The 19620-nt window shown below is 41.4% G+C and overlaps 1 protein-coding gene across 3 annotated transcripts in view; it reads left to right on the forward strand.

The window, feature by feature from the left end:
• The window catches only part of pld2 (phospholipase D2), a 111168-nt gene that overhangs the window by 83178 nt on the left and 8370 nt on the right, over positions 1 to 19620 (forward strand). For all 3 annotated transcript variants that reach the window (XM_060912479.1, XM_060912480.1, XM_060912481.1), the window contains exons 11-21: positions 5733 to 5816; positions 8463 to 8541; positions 8659 to 8769; positions 8907 to 9104; positions 10793 to 10943; positions 11173 to 11291; positions 11408 to 11521; positions 12683 to 12787; positions 18641 to 18723; positions 19363 to 19476; positions 19560 to 19609. In XM_060912479.1, the coding sequence (XP_060768462.1) occupies positions 5733 to 5816; positions 8463 to 8541; positions 8659 to 8769; positions 8907 to 9104; positions 10793 to 10943; positions 11173 to 11291; positions 11408 to 11521; positions 12683 to 12787; positions 18641 to 18723; positions 19363 to 19476; positions 19560 to 19609 (1208 nt within the window). The remainder of the gene's footprint in view (positions 1 to 5732; positions 5817 to 8462; positions 8542 to 8658; positions 8770 to 8906; positions 9105 to 10792; positions 10944 to 11172; positions 11292 to 11407; positions 11522 to 12682; positions 12788 to 18640; positions 18724 to 19362; positions 19477 to 19559; positions 19610 to 19620) is intronic.

Below are 19620 nucleotides of genomic sequence, written 5' to 3' on the forward strand. Positions count from 1 at the left end.
AGCTATAATGAAGTAAATGTTATACATTTATACATTTAGACACTTGCATGCTTGCAGTGTCTAAATGTAAATACAAGTACTTGTACATGTAAATACAAGTACTTAAATGCACATATTCTTTTATAGCTCCTTGCATACTTGCATTCTTACAGGTATATAAGGACTTAAGTATGCACTTTTTTATAGACACTTGTGTACTTACAGACTTGATTACATAACTAAATATAATTTATAGCTTTCTACATACTTAAGTATACACTGTTATTTATATAAACACTTGAATACTCAGAAATGTATAATGCAAGTATATACTTATGTATGTAGAATATGTATAGAAGAATAAGGTTTAATAAATAAACTTGGGTATTCAGTTATATAAAAAGCATGGTTAAAAAATACATATAATGTATAGTTATATTAAAAAAAACTTTCTATAATTTGGGTATTCAGTTATATACTTGGATGTACAAAAGTACATACTTAAAGTATATAACTGAATACCCAAGTTTATTCGTTTATACATACTTCCACGTACATACTGTAAGTACTTGGTTAAGTATATACTTTTATAGCTTCTTGCATTCTTATAAGTATATAATTCAGGGCTCGACATTAAGGACTGCCCGATTGCCCAGGGAAAGTGAAACATGCATTCGGGCAAGTGGGATATGTCCCCGACATGCCCGACCGGGCAAGTTGGAATGAATATATATTACGAACTAGCACCACAAAAGCTAGACTTTTTGAGCTTTTATTTCAGTTCCTAAAAGCGTCCCTCACTACATATTCGCCATTATGTCTTGGCTGTTTTCTTAGTCTTGGTTTCATTTACTGCTTCGTAAGTTGTTTTATATCCCCCCACTGTTGAAGTATGAGACGCGTACTGTTTATAGACCCCTTGTGCATGACGTCACACATCACGTGATCATTACAGCTGCGGTCAGACAGACGCCATCGTTCATGCAAGCAAGGCTTAATCTGTCTTCAATATGATTTAATTTTTGCTTGTTCAAACAGAGAAATAGCTAAAAGGCATTACCGTCTCCCCGCTTTCAAGAAAAATGTTAACAAATAGAAACATGCTTCAAGAACAACAAGGAAATGAGTGGTTAAAGAATATGAGGAGATGAGCTCAGCCTGGAAACTCCAGAGAAATTCACGATTGTATTTAAAATGTATTTTACATAAACAAATTCGGAAGCGAGTATAGAAGAGTTTGCTTAAGAATCTTTTTTTTTTTTTCCTAGCATTCGAGTTAGCTGCTTCATGAAAGTGTTTTTGATTTTCTTAAAGGTGAAGCCGCTTCCTTATTCGACACCGAAAACTCAGATTGGTTTCAAACAACTCTGGCATTAAAAAAAAATGGACAAAGGGCGACATGCGCAATAAATCCTGAAAGAACAGAACAGATTAAGAGCAGAGAGAGCTGGGGCTTTGTTTCTGTTATCAGAGAAACACCAAATAATTTTGGTTATCCTCCACCTCTAGGCTTATTTAAAAAAAAAAAAAAAAACGCGTCATGACAGACTGGCTGCACTGATTCAGTTACAGGTTGCCAGGTCTGTATAAAACACCCACAACCTACACACTAAATTTTAAACTCAAACCTTATCCTGTCTGTCATGACGCAGCGCCAATTGTGGGGTTTTTTTTGTTTGTTTGTTTGTTTTTTAAACCTAGAGGTGGATGATATAACAAAAAAAACCCTGACATATAAATATTTTCAAACAGTACTGTTCAAAAGTCTTGCCACCCTATTGTTTTCGTCATACAAACTTTGTTATAGATTTTCTATTTTATGGTTTCTTCATTATCAAGTAATGAACGTACAGTCTGAGAGAGTTCTACACAAACACACTGAACTTTACAACAGCTGCATGCATGTGAAATGGAAATAAATCAACGAAGGCAGGAAAAACTATTTTGGATAAAATTGTTATTGTCCGTTACTAGTAAAAAGTAACCATACTTAAGAATGAATTTAATCAATAGCCAAACTTCAGCTCAATGTGTGATCTTCATTTTATGTTGCAATTCACAACTATTCTATGGTTTTCCTAAAAAAAAAAAGTAGTACTCACAAAATAAGGGGCAAGTGATAATATTGGGAGGCAAGTGGAAATCAATGTCGAGCCCTGTAATTGTTTACCTTTATAGAGACATACAGACTTGCTTACTTACAGATATAAAGTCCTGCGCTATATATACACTATTATTTATATACATACTTGCACACCTGAATACTTAAGTATATACACTACCGTTCAAAAGTTTGGGGTCACTTTGAAATGCCCTTATTTTTGAAAGAAAAGCACTGTTCTTTTCAATGAAGATCACTTTAAACTAATCAGAAATCCACTCTATACATTGCTAATGTGGTAAATGACTATTCTAGCTGCAAATGTCTGGTTTTTGGTGCAATATCTCCATAGGTGTATAGAGGCCCATTTCCAGCAACTCTCACTCCAGTGTTCTAATGGTACAATGTGTTTGCTCATTGCCTCAGAAGGCTAATGGATGATTAGAAAACCCTTGTACAATCATGTTAGCACAGCTGAAAACAGTTGAGCTCTTTAGAGAAGCTATAAAACTGACCTTCCTTTGAGCAGATTGAGTTTCTGGAGCATCACATTAATTTGTGGGGTCGATTAAATGCTCAAAATGGCCAGAAAAATGTCTCGACTATATTTTCTATTCATTTTACAACTTATGGTGGTAAATAAAAGTGTGACTTTTCATGGAAAACACAAAATTGTCTGGGTGACCCCAAACTTTTGAACGGTAGTGTAATTGGTAATATACTTTTGTATATACTTACAAGTATATAATTGTATACGCAAGTGTATTCTTTTATACCAGCTTGCATGCTTTCATACTTCCATGTACATCAGTACTCTTCTAGCTACCTAAATACTTAGAAGTATATAAGCGTAGAATGAATGAATGAATGAACCCTTTGTCACTGTTACCAGTGAAATTGACCATCAACCTGTCCTTACAGAGGGGGAACAGGACAGGAAGACAGGGATAAAAGAAAAAGAAAAGGAAAAAAAGGAAAGATGAGGGGGAAAAAAGAACACCCCCCCCCCCCCCCCCCCCCCACACACACACACACACACACTATGCTCCTATCAGGAGTACAGTGTGGGAACATTTAAAAACCTCCGCAGAAGCATACAATAACACAAGTACACTTTGAAACATGGGATTTGAGGGGGGGAAAGGGGGGAAGGAGGGGGTAATCGGGGTAAGGGGGAAGGAGGGGAGGAGGTAGAGGTAACCCAGCGCAAGCAAGCAGCCGTCCGCTCCTGCAGCCATGCAAACGGCGCTGGTCACGCACCCGCTTGTCACACTTGGGGTGAAAAACGGCGACCGCGGAAAATTGGGGAAGGAATGCGAGAGTGTCTCCCAGCAGTGACCTTCTGGGGGAAATATTACCCCAGCAACGGCCTTGATCGAGGCCAGTGCTGTTCAGGGAGCCGAATGTCGATAAGATAGAGACTGTTTAGTCTTTCAAACAGACGCAGTCTTTACACGTCCACACCACTCTTCCATATCTGTCCATTACGTCCATTCTGTTCTGTTCAATTCCATTTGGTCTCCGAAATACGTATTCCTTGCAAAGCTGAAAGCTGCTTTGACTAAATGCTGTACAAAGTTCTATGCATACCTCCATATGGAGGTCTTGGTGCCTACAGTCGTGTTCAAAATAATAGCAGTGTGTTTAAAAACGTGAGTAAAGCTCAAAATCCTTATAATAGTTTTTATTTCCATGCATTGGGAACACTGCACATTTATATTATATTCTACATCAAAACATGAAGAAAAATGCATGAATATTTTAATTACTTTACAGAAAATGAAGAAAAATGAACATTGGGCTGTTCAAAAAAAAGCAGTGTCTGCATTTTCCATTACAAACTCCAAATATTTACTGTATAAACTGAAAAAATCTTAAGGATTTAGTATTCCTGTGAATCACTAAACTAATATTTAGTTGTATAACCACGGTTTCTGAGAACTTCTGGCACCTGTGAACAGGTATTCCAGCCCAGGATGATTTGACAACATTCCACAATTCCTCTGTATTTCTTGGTTTTGCCTCAGAAACAGCATTTTTGATGTCACCCCACAAGTTTTCTATCGGATTAAGGTCCGGGGATTGGGCTGGCCACTCCATAACTTTCATTTTGTTGGTCTTGAACCCTGATGCTGCTCGCTTACTGGTGTGTTTGGGGTCGTTGTCTTGTTGAAACACCCATTTCAAGGGCATTTCCTCTTCAGCATAAGGCAACATGACCTCTTCAAGTATTCTGATATATGCAAACTGATCCATGATCCCTGGTATGCGATAAATGGGCCCGACACCACAGTAAGAGAAACATCCCCATATCATGATGCTTGCACCACCATGCTTCACTGTCTTCAGAGTGTACTGTGGCTTGAATTCAGTGTTCGGGGGTCGTCTGAAAAACTGTCTGCGGCTCTTGGACCCAAAAAGAACAATTTTACTTTCATCAGTCCACAAAATGTTTTTCCATTTCTCTTTAGGCCAGTCGATGTGTTCTTTGGCAAATTGTATCCTCTTCAGCACGTCTTTTTTTTTTTTTTTTTAACAGTGGAACTTTGCGGGAGCTTCTTGCCGATAGATTAGCTTCACACAGGCATCTTCTAATTGTCACAGTACTCACAGGTAACTTCAGACCGTCTTTGATCACCCTGGAGCTGATCATTAGCTGAGTCTTTGCCATTCTGGCTATTCTTCGATCCATTCGAATGGTAGTCTTTTGTTTTCTTCCACGTCTCTCTGGCTTTGCTGTCCATTTTAAAGCACTGGAGATCATTTTAGCCGAGCAGCCAGCCCATCATTTTCTGCACTTCTTTACAGTATACGTTTTACCTCTCCAATCAACGTTTTAATCAAAGCACGCTGTTCTTCTGAACAATGTCTGGAACAACCCATGTTTCTCAGGTTTTCAGAGAGAAATGGATGTACAACATGTGCCGGCTTCATCCTTAACCTCCTAGGGCTTAGCGGTCACATGCGTGGACAGCACTTTATGGAAATTCGGAACAAGAATCCACATATGTGGACATACTTTTTCTCTAAAAGTACATCTTATCAAAAGATGATGCTTAGTTTTTATTCTAATCAGGTTCTAATAAGCCCAAATAGCAAAGAGAAATAAAAAATGCATGTAAAAAAAACAGCTTGGGCCTTAGGAGGTTAAATTAGGGCCACCTGACTGACATCTGTTTCACAGAATGAATGATCTCACTAATTAAACTCCACACTGCTATTATTTTGAACACGTCCCTTTCACTTAATTATTCAATTACACAGACTCAGGAGCATGCATATCATGAATGTTGGGTCTGTTGGTTTTCTATGACTCTACTACACCTACTGGTAAATTATTTGCCATGTAGTCATATAATTTCCACCAAAAACAGTGATTGATCTGGTTAGTCGTGTTGGACTGCTATTATTTTGAACACAAGTGTATTTGCATACTTGCCAATTTATTTTCGAGCATGTTTTATTTACGTGTGTATGTATGCGGTATCTTTGTAGGTATATCATGGCACATACTGTACTGTGTTGTGTATTTACATACTACACGCATAGATAGTGTTGTGCATCTGCAGTGAGCGAGGCCGCATTCTCTCTCGTGTTAAGATGTAGAACAAATAGTTTCTTTCAGAGATGTTGATGATGGATTGATTGACAGGTACGTGAATGGGAGTGGATATTTCTCGGACTTGGCAGACGCACTGGAGAAGGCGAAGGAGGAGATCTTCATCACCGATTGGTGGTCAGGACGCACACACTCTCTCAAATCTACACACCGTGGCATTTTAGACCCATGCTAATCGAAGTAGTTTAGTTTTTGTTCTGTTATTGTTGCAAGAGTTGGGTCCTGAAAACTTGCGCTACGGTACTGATCTTACGCTACGTTCACACTGCAAGGCTTAATGCTCAATTCCGATTTTTTTGTGAAATCCGATTTTTTTGTGAGGTCGTTCACATTAACAAATATATGCGACTTGTATGTGATCCTCAGTATGAACGAAAAGCGACCTAAAAGTGTTCCGCATGCGCATTGCAGGATACGACGACGTCACACGCAGTGAGCATGGCCAGTGTTTACGGAAGTAAAACCGCCCGGTTGCGGTATGACCCATCCAATCTAGCTTGAATAGCTGCATCCCCCCAAATGGAAATCAGCTCCCTAACCTCTGCGTCCTTCCATTGAGAAGATTCAGAACCTTCACAGCCCGAAGCGTCCCTCGCATTGATGTCATGCGCAGGGGTGCAGATACGTTTTTTGAACTGGGAGGGACAAAAAACTGGGGGGGACAAAGCTGCCAGCAAACCAACCCCAACCCCGATATGCCTGTCAAACTTGTTGTTAGTAACCATAGCAACCAAGCTCGAGCTCGCAACCTGTGCAGTCTGCGCAGCTCAACCAACCGAATATCAGTCTTTGTTTTGTTTTATGTGAGTTGTTGCAACTATGTATACACTGCCGTGCACCTCAATAAACCGAATGGTAATTAGTCTTTTGATTTTTCCGTGAGGTTTGCCTTATGCAAAGAAAGACAGCATAGACGTTTTTTCCTCCCTATAAGTGGGGGGGACCGAGCGAGGTGAATTTAAATCTGGGTGGGACGAGTCCCCCCCTCTATCTGCGCCCGTGATTATGCGCCATGTTGTTGTAACTTTTTTTGAGAGACCCGCCGCCTACTTCAGTGCAGAATAGTGACGTTTGTGGCTTGTTGATGACGTGTAAGTCGGATGAATGCGACCTGGCGGTTCAGCCTGAAGTCGCATATGAAAAGAGCGGATAGGAATCGGAATTAGGACCACATATCCAAACGGCCTGGGTCGGATTTGAAAAAATCGGATCTGTGTCGTTCATATTGTCAATAAAAGATCGGATACAGGTCACATATGGGCGAAAAGATCAGATTTGAGTCACTTCAGCCTGCAGTGTGAACGTAGCCTTAATTACTCTGTCAGACTTGGAAAAGATCAGTATTTAGTTAAATTTAATGTCAGTATAATTTTGTCTGGCAACTGAACTGGTCTTCTGTGTATTTTGTGCTCCTTGTATTAAATATTCAAGTCAAGATCACATACATGTCAACCTGTACGGATTGTCCGGAAATTATACGGATTTGAGCTCATTTCAAGGGCGTACGGGCGTATAAACAAAGTCTTACGGATTTTCAGTATTTTCTGACCCAAATTTATTTTGTGTATCTTACTTGAAGATCGTCAGCTGATCGTCGTAAAAACATACAAAAGCTCGATTTATAGACAAAGAACAGCGTGTATGCAGGGGCCGATAACCCAGACTATGTGAAACCGGATGTTTATTCCTCAAGCCTCGTGCAGTATCGCGACTGCGAGACTTCACTCGTTCCAGTCATGCGCACGATCTGCATTTAAACGCGCCAAACGGTCATTGTTCGAACGATTTTCTCTTTGTTTACACCTGAGAGATTTTGAATAGCGTCTGCTGAGTGAAAGAATGGGAACACCGAGAAAGAAAATGAGATACGGCGGGCGGTATCTTCCTGAATGGAAGGAGACATTTAATGGTGTCATTGTTCAGGCGAAAAATGAGAAGTACGCGCACTGCACAGTTTGTGCGCGAGATATAAAAGTTGCAGCGTCTGGAGTTTACGACATGAGGTCCAAACTACATCAGCGAAATTTGCACCAGGAACAGAATCAGCCGCAAATGACGATGTTTGCAAAGCCTAAGACCGATGATCAACCAACAAGTGTAATAAGAGCAGAAGTTACGATCTGTAATTTTATTGCTCAGCACAATTTGCCGCTAGCCGTTGCGGACCACCTGACAGAACTGTTGCCGCGAATTTGCACGGACAGTACGATTGCGAAATCTATCAGCTGTAGGCGCACCAAAACAACGCAAATAATCAAAAAGAGCTTGGCCCCCGAAGCTACACTACCGATCATCCAGCACTGTCGGACGTCGCCATTTTCCTTGATGATCGACGAATCCAATGACACAAAGACGGACAAGCGACTGGCCGTTTGGGTGTGAATCTTCGACATAAACAGAGGGGCGAAGTCAAGAATCATAGACATGCCCGTGTGCAATATCGGCACGGGCTAGGCGATTTTCGACATGCTGGACAAAGCTCTCAGGCAAGTTATATTTACTTATTTATTTATTAAGTTTGCTGCGATTCGAAGGCTATAAGGATTTTATGTTGATTTTATGGATTTCTTCCTCTGATACTACAGGTGGACGCCCAAAGGGGTTGACATGTATGAGATCATTCCATGCACAGTGATTTCATACTAGACTCCCTTATCTTACCTTCAAAGCTTTCGGGGGTTTTTTTTGTCTTGTCAAGTTTTTAATTTGTTTAAATTCCTGAGCTGTGAGCTTTGTGTTCGTCCTCTCTCCGTTTTCTCTCAGGTTAAGTCCTGAAGTTTATCTCAAGCGTCCTGCGAGAGGGACGTACTGGCGTCTGGACCAGATCCTCAAGCGCAAAGCAGTAAGCAACAGAAGTGTGCCTTTTTTCAGCATGCAGACAAGAACAAGATCAAAGAATTGAGGAAATGGTGATGGGAATGTTTCCCTTTGATTTCTTCCCTCATTGTGTGTGTTTCAGGAACAAGGTGTGAAGGTGTGTGTGCTGTTGTATAAAGAGGTAGAGTTGGCTTTGGGCATTAACAGTGACTACAGTAAGAGAGCCCTGATGGGCCTGCACCCAAATATCAAGGTGTGAACACTACACAAAACACACTTGGAGTCAACCATGGATATGTGTTATTAGTTGTCTTTATAATAACGAGCCACTCCTGTTTTTGTTTGTAGCGACGCAAAATTTCTCAGCATGTTTATCTTGCCGTTGCCTAGGTGATGCGTCATCCCGATCACGTGGCCTCCGTCATCGTCCTGTGGGCCCACCATGAAAAAATGGTGGCCATCGACCAATCAGTGGCCTTCGTTGGTGGGCTGGATCTTGCCTTCGGGAGATGGGATGACAGTAACTATAGGTTGTTTGACGTCATGGACGTGCAACCAGCCAATCCCAGTCCACGTCCAGTTCCAGAGGTGGCTATGACCAGTACATTTACTACAAACCCAATTCCAAAAAACTTTGGACAAAGTGCAAATTGTAAATAAAAACGGAATGCAATAATTTACAAATCTCAAAAACTGATATTGTATTCACAATAGAACATAGACAACATATCAAATGTCGAAAGTGAGACATTTTGAAATTTCATGCCAAGTATTGGCTCATTTTGAAATTTCATGACAGCAACACATCTCAAAAAAGTTGGGACAGGGGCAATAAGAGGCTGGAAAAGTTAAAGGTACAAAAAAGGAACAGCTGGAGGACCAAATTGCAACTCATTAGGTCAATTGGCAATAGGTCATTAACATGACTGGGTATAAAAAGAGCATCTTGGAGTGGCAGCGGCTCTCAGAAGTAAAGATGGGAAGAGGATCACCAATCCCCCTAATTCTGCGCCGACAAATAGTGGAGCAATATCAGAAAGGAGTTCGACAGTGTAAAATTGCAAAGAGTTTGAACATATCATCATCTACAGTGCATAATATCATCAAAAGATTCAGAGAATCTGGAAGAATCTCTGTGCTTAAGGGTCAAGGCCGGAAAACCATACTGGGTGCCCGTGATCTTCGGGCCCTTAGATGGCACTGCATCACATACAGGCATGCTTCTGTATTGGAAATCACAAAATGGGCTCAGGAATATTTCCAGAGAACATTATCTGTGAACACAATTCACCGTGCCATCCGCCGTTGCCAGCTAAAACTCTGTAGTTCAAAGAAGAAGCAGTATCTAAACATGATCCAGAAGCGCAGACGTCTTCTCTGGGCCAAGGCTCATTTAAAATGGACTGTGGCAAAGTGGAAAACTGTTCTGTGGTCAGACGAATCAAAATGTGAAGTTCTTTATGGAAATCAGGGACGCCGTGTCATTCGGACTAAAGAGGAGAAGGACGACCCAAGTTGATATCAGCGCTCAGTTCAGAAGCCTGCATCTCTGATGGCATGGGGTTGCATTAGTGCGTGTGGCATGGGCAGCTTGCACATCTGGAAAGACACCATCAATGCTGAAAGGTATATCCAGGTTCTAGAGCAACATATGCTCCCATCCAGACGACGTCTCTTTCAGGGAAGACCTTGCATTTTCCAACATGACAATGCCAAACCACATACTGCATCAATTACAGCATCATGGCTGCGTAGAAGAAGGGTCCGGGTACTGAACTGGCCAGCCTGCAGTCCAGATCTTTCACCCATAGAAAACATTTGGCGCATCATAAAACGGAAGATACGACAAAAAAGACCTAAGACAGTTGAGCAACTAGAATCCTACATTAGACAAGAATGGGTTAACATTCCTATCCCTAAGCTTGAGCAACTTGTCTCCTCAGTCCCCAGACGTTTACAGACTGTTGTAAAGAGAAAAGGGGATGTCTCACAGTGCTAAACATGGCCTTGTCCCAACTTTTTTGAGATGTGTTGTTGTCATGAAATTTAAAATCACCTAATTTTTCTCTTTAAATGATACATTTTCTCAGTTTAAACATTTGATATGTCATCTATGTTCTATTCTGAATAAAATATGGAATTTTGAAACTTCCACACTTCCATTTTTATTTACAATTTGTACTTTTGTCCCAACTTTTTTGGAATCGGGGTTGTATATCATGGCTTATAATTTTTAGACGGCTCTATTTTGTATCATGCAACTCTCTCGCTCTCAGGCTGAAGAGGGGGAAGCCGTAAAAGTTCCTCTCACCGCTGGAGAAGGTTGTGATGAGGTCGATTTGAGCTGTAACACACAGTTATGGTTGGGAAAAGACTACAGCAACTTCATTAAGAAGGACTGGACACAGCTGGACGAGCCTTTCCAAGGTACCAAGACCTGTTGGAGTTGTATTAGCGTGCATGCAGGAGTATGCGCATGGAACATCATAGTTATACTAGCTGACGCTCAGTAATGTTCCGTTTTCCAGCATTAGCCTGGACTGTTGTTCATTTAATATAAATGTGCCGACTATTATTATAATAACAAGCAAATAGTGATTTTTTTTTTTTTTTAAATAAAATCACTTCAACCCGGTTTATATATCTTCTCACTCAGATAATGTGGACCGCACGAACGTGCCACGCATCCCATGGCGTGACCTCGGAGCGGTGATTCATGGGAAGGCAGCTAGAGACCTGGCACGCCACTTTATCCAGCGCTGGAACTTTACCAAGGTCAGAGGTCAAGCTTAATGAAGCCTAGAATTTGCATATCCACTAGGGTTACATGACGGAACGCTCTGTATGTGTGTGTGTGTGTGTGTGTGTGTGTGTGTACTGCTGTTTTTCAGAACTTTAAAAACAAGTATAAAGCCAAGTTTTATCCGTACCTGCTGCCCAAGAGTCACACTACTGCCAATGAGCTTCCCTTCATCGTGCCTGGAACAGCCAAAGCATCTGTACAGGTGTGTGTGTGTGTGTATACACGCACTATACTGTAGATCACAGACGTGTCTTCAAGTATTGTGGCGATTTTCTCATATGCCCTGGATAATACCTCGAACCGGGAGGGACGGTGAAATAAACGTTTTACGGTAATCAGGGCTTTGAACCAGAATTTTTTTCCTATTGGTTCGTTCCGAACAGAAACAGAATTTTAACGTTTCCGGTTTTGGGTTCCACCATTAAATAGACGTTCCCGAACCGGTTAGAACAAAAAAATTTCGTTCCCGGAACGGTTAATTACGTTCCCTGTCAGCTGTTTAACAAATGGCTATAAAATTATGTCTCTGTCTCATCCAGCTTAAGCCAAATGTAGGCTAATTCTATTACAACCTTCATTAAATAAGACAAGAAATAATTCAAAACAATTATTATTTCAAATGTTGGCGATTTGGATTCTCAGTATGTCTTCCCATCTACACAAACAGAAAAAGTGCCAAAAATGAAAGATAATTCGTTTAGTGTGTTACCAAAGGCGAGTCAGGCCCTATGCATTGATAGGCTAACAGAGGTTAACGTCATTTAATGTTCGCGAGCCTCTCATTAACGTGGACAAATATATTGATATCGTGTTTGAAATTGACGTTTTCGAATAACGATAGACTGCAATATTTACCTCTTATTTAAGATGTGGAGACGTGATAGTAGTCCACCCTCCCGCTCTCTCCATTCAGTCAGCGAACGTCACACAGGAAGTGAACCCCAGCGGGTCATAGAAACTTGCGCAGGAGAAGAATGACTTTTTTTATTTGTAGGCTACGGAAACTTTGAGGAACGAAATAAAAACCGGTATTAACCGGTTACCATTATTTTTAATAAGCGTTTCTGTTCCGGAACATAAAAAATAATAAAGTTTCTGGTTCTGTTTCTGTTCCATGTGAAATAGAAAAAGTTCCCGGTTTTCGTTTTCGTTCCTTGAACCGGTTCAAAGCCCTGGTTTTAATTAGTTACTTACTTTGGCACTTGTATTTACAGTCTTGTTTGGGGGGGGGATTTGACAAATTAATTTAAACTATAGACCTTTGCAAAGCATTTTGTCAAAGCTGATGAGGACTTGTCTTGCTTTTTGTTCTTTTTCTCTCCTTTCCCTCCCCCCGCTCTCTTTCTTTCTTCTCCATCGCTAGGTGCTTCGCTCGGCAGATCGCTGGTCGGCCGGGATATGTGAATGTTCCATCCTCAACGCTTACATAGACACCATTGAGAACAGCCAACACTACATTTACATAGAGGTCTCACACACACTCTCTCACACACACACACACACACACACACACACACACACACACACACACACACCTTCCCATCAACAAAAGCATGCAAAAAGCATTACAAATATGTGGCAGATCACAGAATCCAGGGACACATGTCGGCCCGGGGGCATTTTGAGTTATTGACAGATTCAGAAAGTACAGTTTCTAAGCTTTCCAATGATGCCTTCCATGTGGAGATCTGACAATATTTGAAGAATGTGTGGCCTTTTGAAAGTGTATACCTCTTAAAACAGAAAAGGGAGAAAATCGCCCTCAAAGTTTTCCATCTCAGCTACTCTGGGTGTAGGGCGGGCACATAATGCTGCTCATTTGCATGACATTAAGGAAAGCCCCACCCCCTACGAGCTAGCACGATGCTACTTTCATGTAAACAAATCACCACGTCAATTTTCCTTCCATGCAAAGTATGCCCAACACAATTATGAAGTACAAAAATAAGTCCTAAAGTATACTTTAACGTTTTGTGGTTGAAAAATTACTCACACCGTAAGAAAGAAAGATAGCACGATGATGACACAACTATCACAACGCTAGTTTCATGTAAAGCCTCAGTCACAACCGGCCGTATGTGCTCCTACGGCCGGTCTACATGCAAAAAACGCAAGAAACACACGGAGAGCGCGCATGAAACGCACGAGAGCGCGCGTGTGACGTGCTGATTTTCGAGCCGCAGACCGGCCACAGAGGTTCTTTGTCATGTCAAACAAACTGTACGGGCGCTTACGTTTTTTTCAGGTTGCAAGACAAACTTACAGCCAACGCGCGTCTTTCTCCATGAACAAAAAAAAAAACGCAGCGATTTGGGAAACACCAAAAATCACACGGCCAAAAAATCGTACGTCCGGTTGTGACCTAGGCTTAACCAAACCACAACACTCTCCGTTACATGCAAAAATAACCACACAGCCTTAGATTAATAAACTCACCCCATCAGAAAGAGAAACGGCGCCTTGCACACACCAATGCCTCCGATGGAATGTAATCCTAGAACAGTCCGTGTATCATCCGATCATTCAAGTATTCCATTCAATCTGGAAAACGAGGTTGCGTTTTTTTTTTTGCTAGAAATGGTTATCTCCGATGTAAATACCGTGTGTCTGTTTGCTTCGCGGTGTTTCAGCTCCTCTGCGCTCTGTTTAGCTTCCTCATTCCATAGTGAAATCACACGCCTGTATGCAGCTTAAGTAGCCACGAGCTCAGCTCGTATCATACAGCTGATTCGCGAAAAAAAAAACAAAAGACTTAAATCATCATGTGAATGGCCCATATGGTAATTTACCCACACCCCCCAGCAGGCTACAGTCCTGACAAAAACGAGACAATTTGCAACAAAAAATGTATGCTTTTCCAACAAAACAATCTATGATCTGAAATACTGATTGCATTCTTCAAGATCTCAACTTGCACATGATGGAAAAAAACAAAAATCACAAATTTCGAAAAAAAAATGCTTCTTTTGCGATTATCTCGGATTCGTTTCGGCCGACATGCGTCCCTGGATTCGGTGAGGGGTCACATATTTGCACACGTTTTTGTCTTCTACCCAGAAATTATGGGGAATGCAAAATTTTAGTATCGTAGAGTATAGATAGTTAGTTAGGTCTAGTATATAACCTAGTTTGCTATTTAAACTAGTAGTGTGTACACTAGGGTGGTCCCCCAAATTTTTTTTTTTTAGGATTTTGTTACGACCACCTTACTTTTTATTTTTTTTTTTTACATTGCCTAAAACAGGGTTTCCGCAGAGTCTTAAAAAGTCAAAAATTTGATAATCCTAATTTAAGGCCTTAAAAAGTCTAAAATACGAGCATATTTTGCATTGTAGGTCTTAAATGTAATGTTGTGAAATCTTAAATCCTTACGTCCATTTACCCCATTCGCTTTTTTTGTTAAATGCGTTGGTGATATTCATAATTAGTCATATAGGCTAGGCCTGCTTAGTATCAGTAGGCTACGCTGCAAACTACAAATGAGACACAGTGGAATCCGGCGTCTAGCCCGGTTGGCATAGTGATGCACAGGGCATGGTACGTGCGCATTTGGACAGTAGAGCCTAAAAGAAGCGAGGGAGATTGTCACGGTTTGTAGCAAAATGGGCAAATGCAAGTTTAACGACTGCTGGCTTGAACGCAATCATTTCGTAGACTGGTTAAAACGTGTACCAAACAATCCGTTTGAGGCGTACTGCACATTGTGCAAAAGAACACTCAAACTCAGCACCCTGGGTGTAAAGGCACCGGAATCGCACGCGAAAGCGGAGAAGCACCAGGCTGCCCATAAAAGTCTGCAGCAATCGCATGCCGTCACTCAATTTTGATCACCGTTGTCAGGTCCAAGCACATCTCGAGACGGTGTATCAGCTAACTCCGTGCGAACTGTAACGCTACAACACGCAAACTGTACGGAATCGAATGCCTCATCCTCAAGTGATTTGCGGGATGTCTTTGGCTCCACTGCAACTTAGTTCCTCATTAATGCAGGCGCGCACCCTAGGGATGTAATGAGTTCATTGGTGAATGATAATAAATTTTGTTATTTTGAAAGTAATTCAGGCATACACTACCGTTCAAAAGTTTGGGGTCACCCAGGCAATTTTGTGTTTTCCATGAAAAGTCACACTTTTATTTACCACCATAAGTTGTAAAATGAATAGAAAATATAGTCAAGACATTTTTCTGGCCATTTTGAGCATTTAATCGACCCCACAAATGTGATGCTCCAGAAACTCAGGCCCTGTCCACACGGCAACGGATTCAGGTCACTCCGATACAATTGCTTATCGTTTAGGCCTGGCGTCCACACGGCACCGGGCAATCTTTTTGAGAACGGGTTCCAGAGTGGAAAGATCTGGCAACGTTGCCGTTGTGAAGTCGTCTGGATGAGTAGAACGGATTTGTTTACGATGACGTCACAACCACATGACTGAGTGCTTCACGCCGGGTAGAAGTGTAACGAACTCGATGCGAGTTGTCAACAAATCCTATAACTTGGTTCATGAAACGCGCTTACAAAATATTTTCACTGTGAATATTTGTGTAATGGTGCAAAGTGAGAGAGAGCGAGAGAATCACCCTTAGGGGCAGAGTCAATCCCGCCAGCAAAAATAGGGAAAAAAAGGAGCGATCTCACCTCTTCAGATGTTGGTTTAAGTCCTACAATACATTCCTCAAAAAGGGCGTAGAAGAGCAAATTAATCCATCAACGTGTAGCATTCAATTTATTCCGGACCATTAAAGACGCCGCCTTCCGCGTAGAATCATACGTCATCCTCGTCGCCATATTGGATAGGTCAAAGCGGAGAATAAAGATTAGCTGCGTTTAACTGTACCAACAGGTTTGCCGTCCAAACGAGATCACATGGGATTACCTTTCACAGGTGAGACTGGAAAAATACTTTTCATTGTATTTGGTCATTATAATGTAATTTTACGAACAGATTTTCCTGACTTTGTGGCTAATATGAAGTCTCGCGCATAATAGTTTATGCGCATGCGTCTTTACTTCTATTGTTCTGGTGTCTCCGAAGGGACTGTCTTACAGTGCCCCTAGAGGTGTGGCATGTGTATTGCATCGTTTTCAGCAAGCGTTGCATTGCCATATGGACCTGATATTTTACTGATCGTTGCCCATTTGGACGCGATATATTTTTAAATAACATCTCGTTGTCGTGTGGATGTAGCCTCAATCTGCTCAAAGGAAGGTCAGTTTTATAGCTTCTCTAAAGAGCTCAACTGTTTTCAGCTGTGCTAACATGATTGTACAAGGGTTTTCTAATCATCCATTAGCCTTCTGAGGCAATGAGCAAACACATTGTACCATTAGAACACTGGAGTGAGAGTTGCTGGAAATGGGCCTCTATACACCTATGGAGATATTGCACCAAAAACCAGACATTTGCAGCTAGAATAGTCATTTACCACATTAGCAATGTATAGAGTGGATTTCTGATTAGTTTAAAGTCATCTGCATTGAAAAGAACAGTGCTTTTCTTTCAAAAATAACGACATTTCAAAGTGACCCCAAACTTTTGAACGGTAGTGTAAGTCTTAAATTTAACCTGTTATGGTCTTAAAAAGTCTTAAATTGAACTTGTTCAAGCCTGCAGAAACTCTGCAAAAGAAGTTATTGTGCGAAATTTGGTTAAGATTGAACAATGTTTCGAGGTGCCACAAAGCCATTAAAGTTTTCACTCAAGACGCAATATAAAATAATGTGGCTTATTAACTGTTTCATATTAATACAAACAATGCAGTAATATAACTTCCTGTGTTCAAAGTAACAATAGCTATTACTTGTCTGTGATTTTCTAAACCCTTCAGTATTCTGGTATCTTGTGGAGATAAAAGAACACACTAAGGACTTTCCTAGCAGAAGGAAGCTTTCTCCCAGACAGTTCCTTGGAAGTGGGACCAATTAACCAAACATAATTGTCCTTTCTGGTGTTGTGCTTTGCACCACCGGTACTACTTGTATTAGTGTTGCTAGCCGTCTGAAAAACATAGAAAGAAAAACATTCACAACTTCATCAGCATATTACGATCAGTGCTCATTGTTTAAGAACCCCTTAGTGCATGAAAGTTAACCTTCTATCAGTCTATAAACTCTTCCTGCCTCTTCTTTTTCATAGAAGTGGCATATTCCCTCTAGAACTGTGACTTTTAGGGGGTTTGAGATCTTCTCTGCAACAGTCTACGCTAGGGATGTCCCGATCAGGTTTTTTTGCCCTCCGATCCGATACCTATCATTTGATTTTGAGTATCTGCCGATACCGAGTCCCGATCCGATACTTCTTATAATCCATAAAAAATAAAGACGAGGAAAGAAACGGATCCAGGATGTTCCTCATTTTTTATTTAACACCTTATTTTAACATCCAACAACTCCGTTAGCAAACAGAGCACTTACGTGAGGCAGTTTGAACAATAAATAACAAATTAAAAAAAAAAAAACCTTAAAATACCTGGCAGGAATGTAAACAAATAAAAAAAATAAAGTGCCACAGTGCCGGTAATTTGCTTTTAAGAACGCATCTCACAGTGGTGTACAGTAATTTCAATTAAGGAAATGAACGTTTTTCTTGATGAAAACAAGCATTTCTACCCTTTCAGGTTTGAGCCCGTTTCTTTTGTCATCCAACGAAAAAAAAAAAATGATCTCATGCTTTGCTTTCCGCTTCGAACTGCTTCCGTGCTCAACTTTGCCGGCAACAGGCAGCCAATAACCAATAGCGTCTCCGCTACAAAGTGATGTCATGCTGCACGCGTTGATGTTGCTGTGTTGAGACAAGAGGTCTGGTCTCACTCTGTGCCAACGCATAGCTATTGATGTGTTAAAAATGAGAATATATTATATAGATATATATCCGATCCCTGATCGGGAGGCAATGCCCGATTCCGATCGAGTCCGAAACCATGTGATCGGGCCCGATTTCCGATCATGTGATCGGATCGGGACATCCCTAGTCTACGCACCAACTAACGTTAATGGCTTAACCCGATTTGCAACCTCGTGTGGCACCTCTAAATATTAACCAATTTTTCTGAAATTTTGCTTGTTGCCTTCTTTTAGCCCATGTAAAAAAATGGTAGGGTGGTCGGAATGTTTTGTTAAAAAAAAAATTTTCCCATACATTTCGGGACCACCCTAGTGTACACACATGTGCTAGAGATAGAGTTGTATGTACAGTAGGACACTGTTTTCCACCACTGATCACCATAATGATTGCGTGACGCCTCCTTCACTGGGACTGCCGCCTCTTTTCAGAGACCATGCGTTGATGTTATGACTGTGTGTTCTGTTTGTTTTCCTCAGAATCAGTTCTTCATTAGTTGTGCTGAGACTGTTCACAACAACATAGGAGACGCTATTGTCAAGAGGATCCTGCGTGCACACAGGTGTGTGTGTGTGTGTTGCCCCTTTTCCACCAAAGCAGTTCCAGGGCTGGTTCGGGGCCAGTGCTTAGTTTGGAACCGGGTTTTCTGTTTCCACTGACAAAGAACTGGCTCTGGGGCCAGAAAAACCGGTTCCAGGCTAGCACCAACTCTCTGCTGGGCCAGAGGAAAGAACCGCTTACGTCAGTGGGGGGGGGCGGAGTTGTTAAGACCAACAACAATAACAAGACCGCGAAAGATCGCCATTTTTAAGTGACGAGAAGCAGCAGCTGTACAAACGCGAAGTCAGCCATTATTATTATTGTTGCTGCTGCTGCTGCTTCTTCCGTATTGTTTTTGCTTCGATATTCGCGCTAAGGTTTATGCAAACGTAGCGACGTAACTTCCATATACAGCGACGTAATGACGTGGCTTCTCTTAGCACCACGAGCTATGGAAAAGCAAACTGGTTCTCAGCTGGCTCGCAAGTTGAACGAGTTGTGAACCAGCACCAGCACTGGCCCCGAACCAGCCCTGGAACTGATTTGGTGGAAAAGAGGCATGTGTGTGTTTTGCAAGGGGGTAGGGGCAGACTTTACCTCAGTACACGTTTCTTTATTGTGTGTTTGGGGCCAAAATAAATGTGTGTGTGTGTGTGTGTAGTGAGAAACAGAAATACAGAGTGTTTGTGGTGATTCCTCTCCTGCCTGGATTCGAGGGAGACATCCGTGGGGGAGGAGGCAACGCCATCCAGGCTATACTGCACTTTACCTACAGGTACCTGTCTGTCTGACACTTTTTTTTTTTCATGTGCATATAAATCTCATCATGATGGTGACCCGTATCTCCCCCCAATTTAGGACAATCAACCGTGGAAAATACTCCATTTTATCGCGACTCAAGGAAGAGAGTAAGTGCATG

This window comes from Neoarius graeffei, chromosome 28 (assembly GCF_027579695.1).
Source record: "Neoarius graeffei isolate fNeoGra1 chromosome 28, fNeoGra1.pri, whole genome shotgun sequence".
NCBI lineage: Eukaryota > Metazoa > Chordata > Actinopteri > Siluriformes > Ariidae > Neoarius > Neoarius graeffei.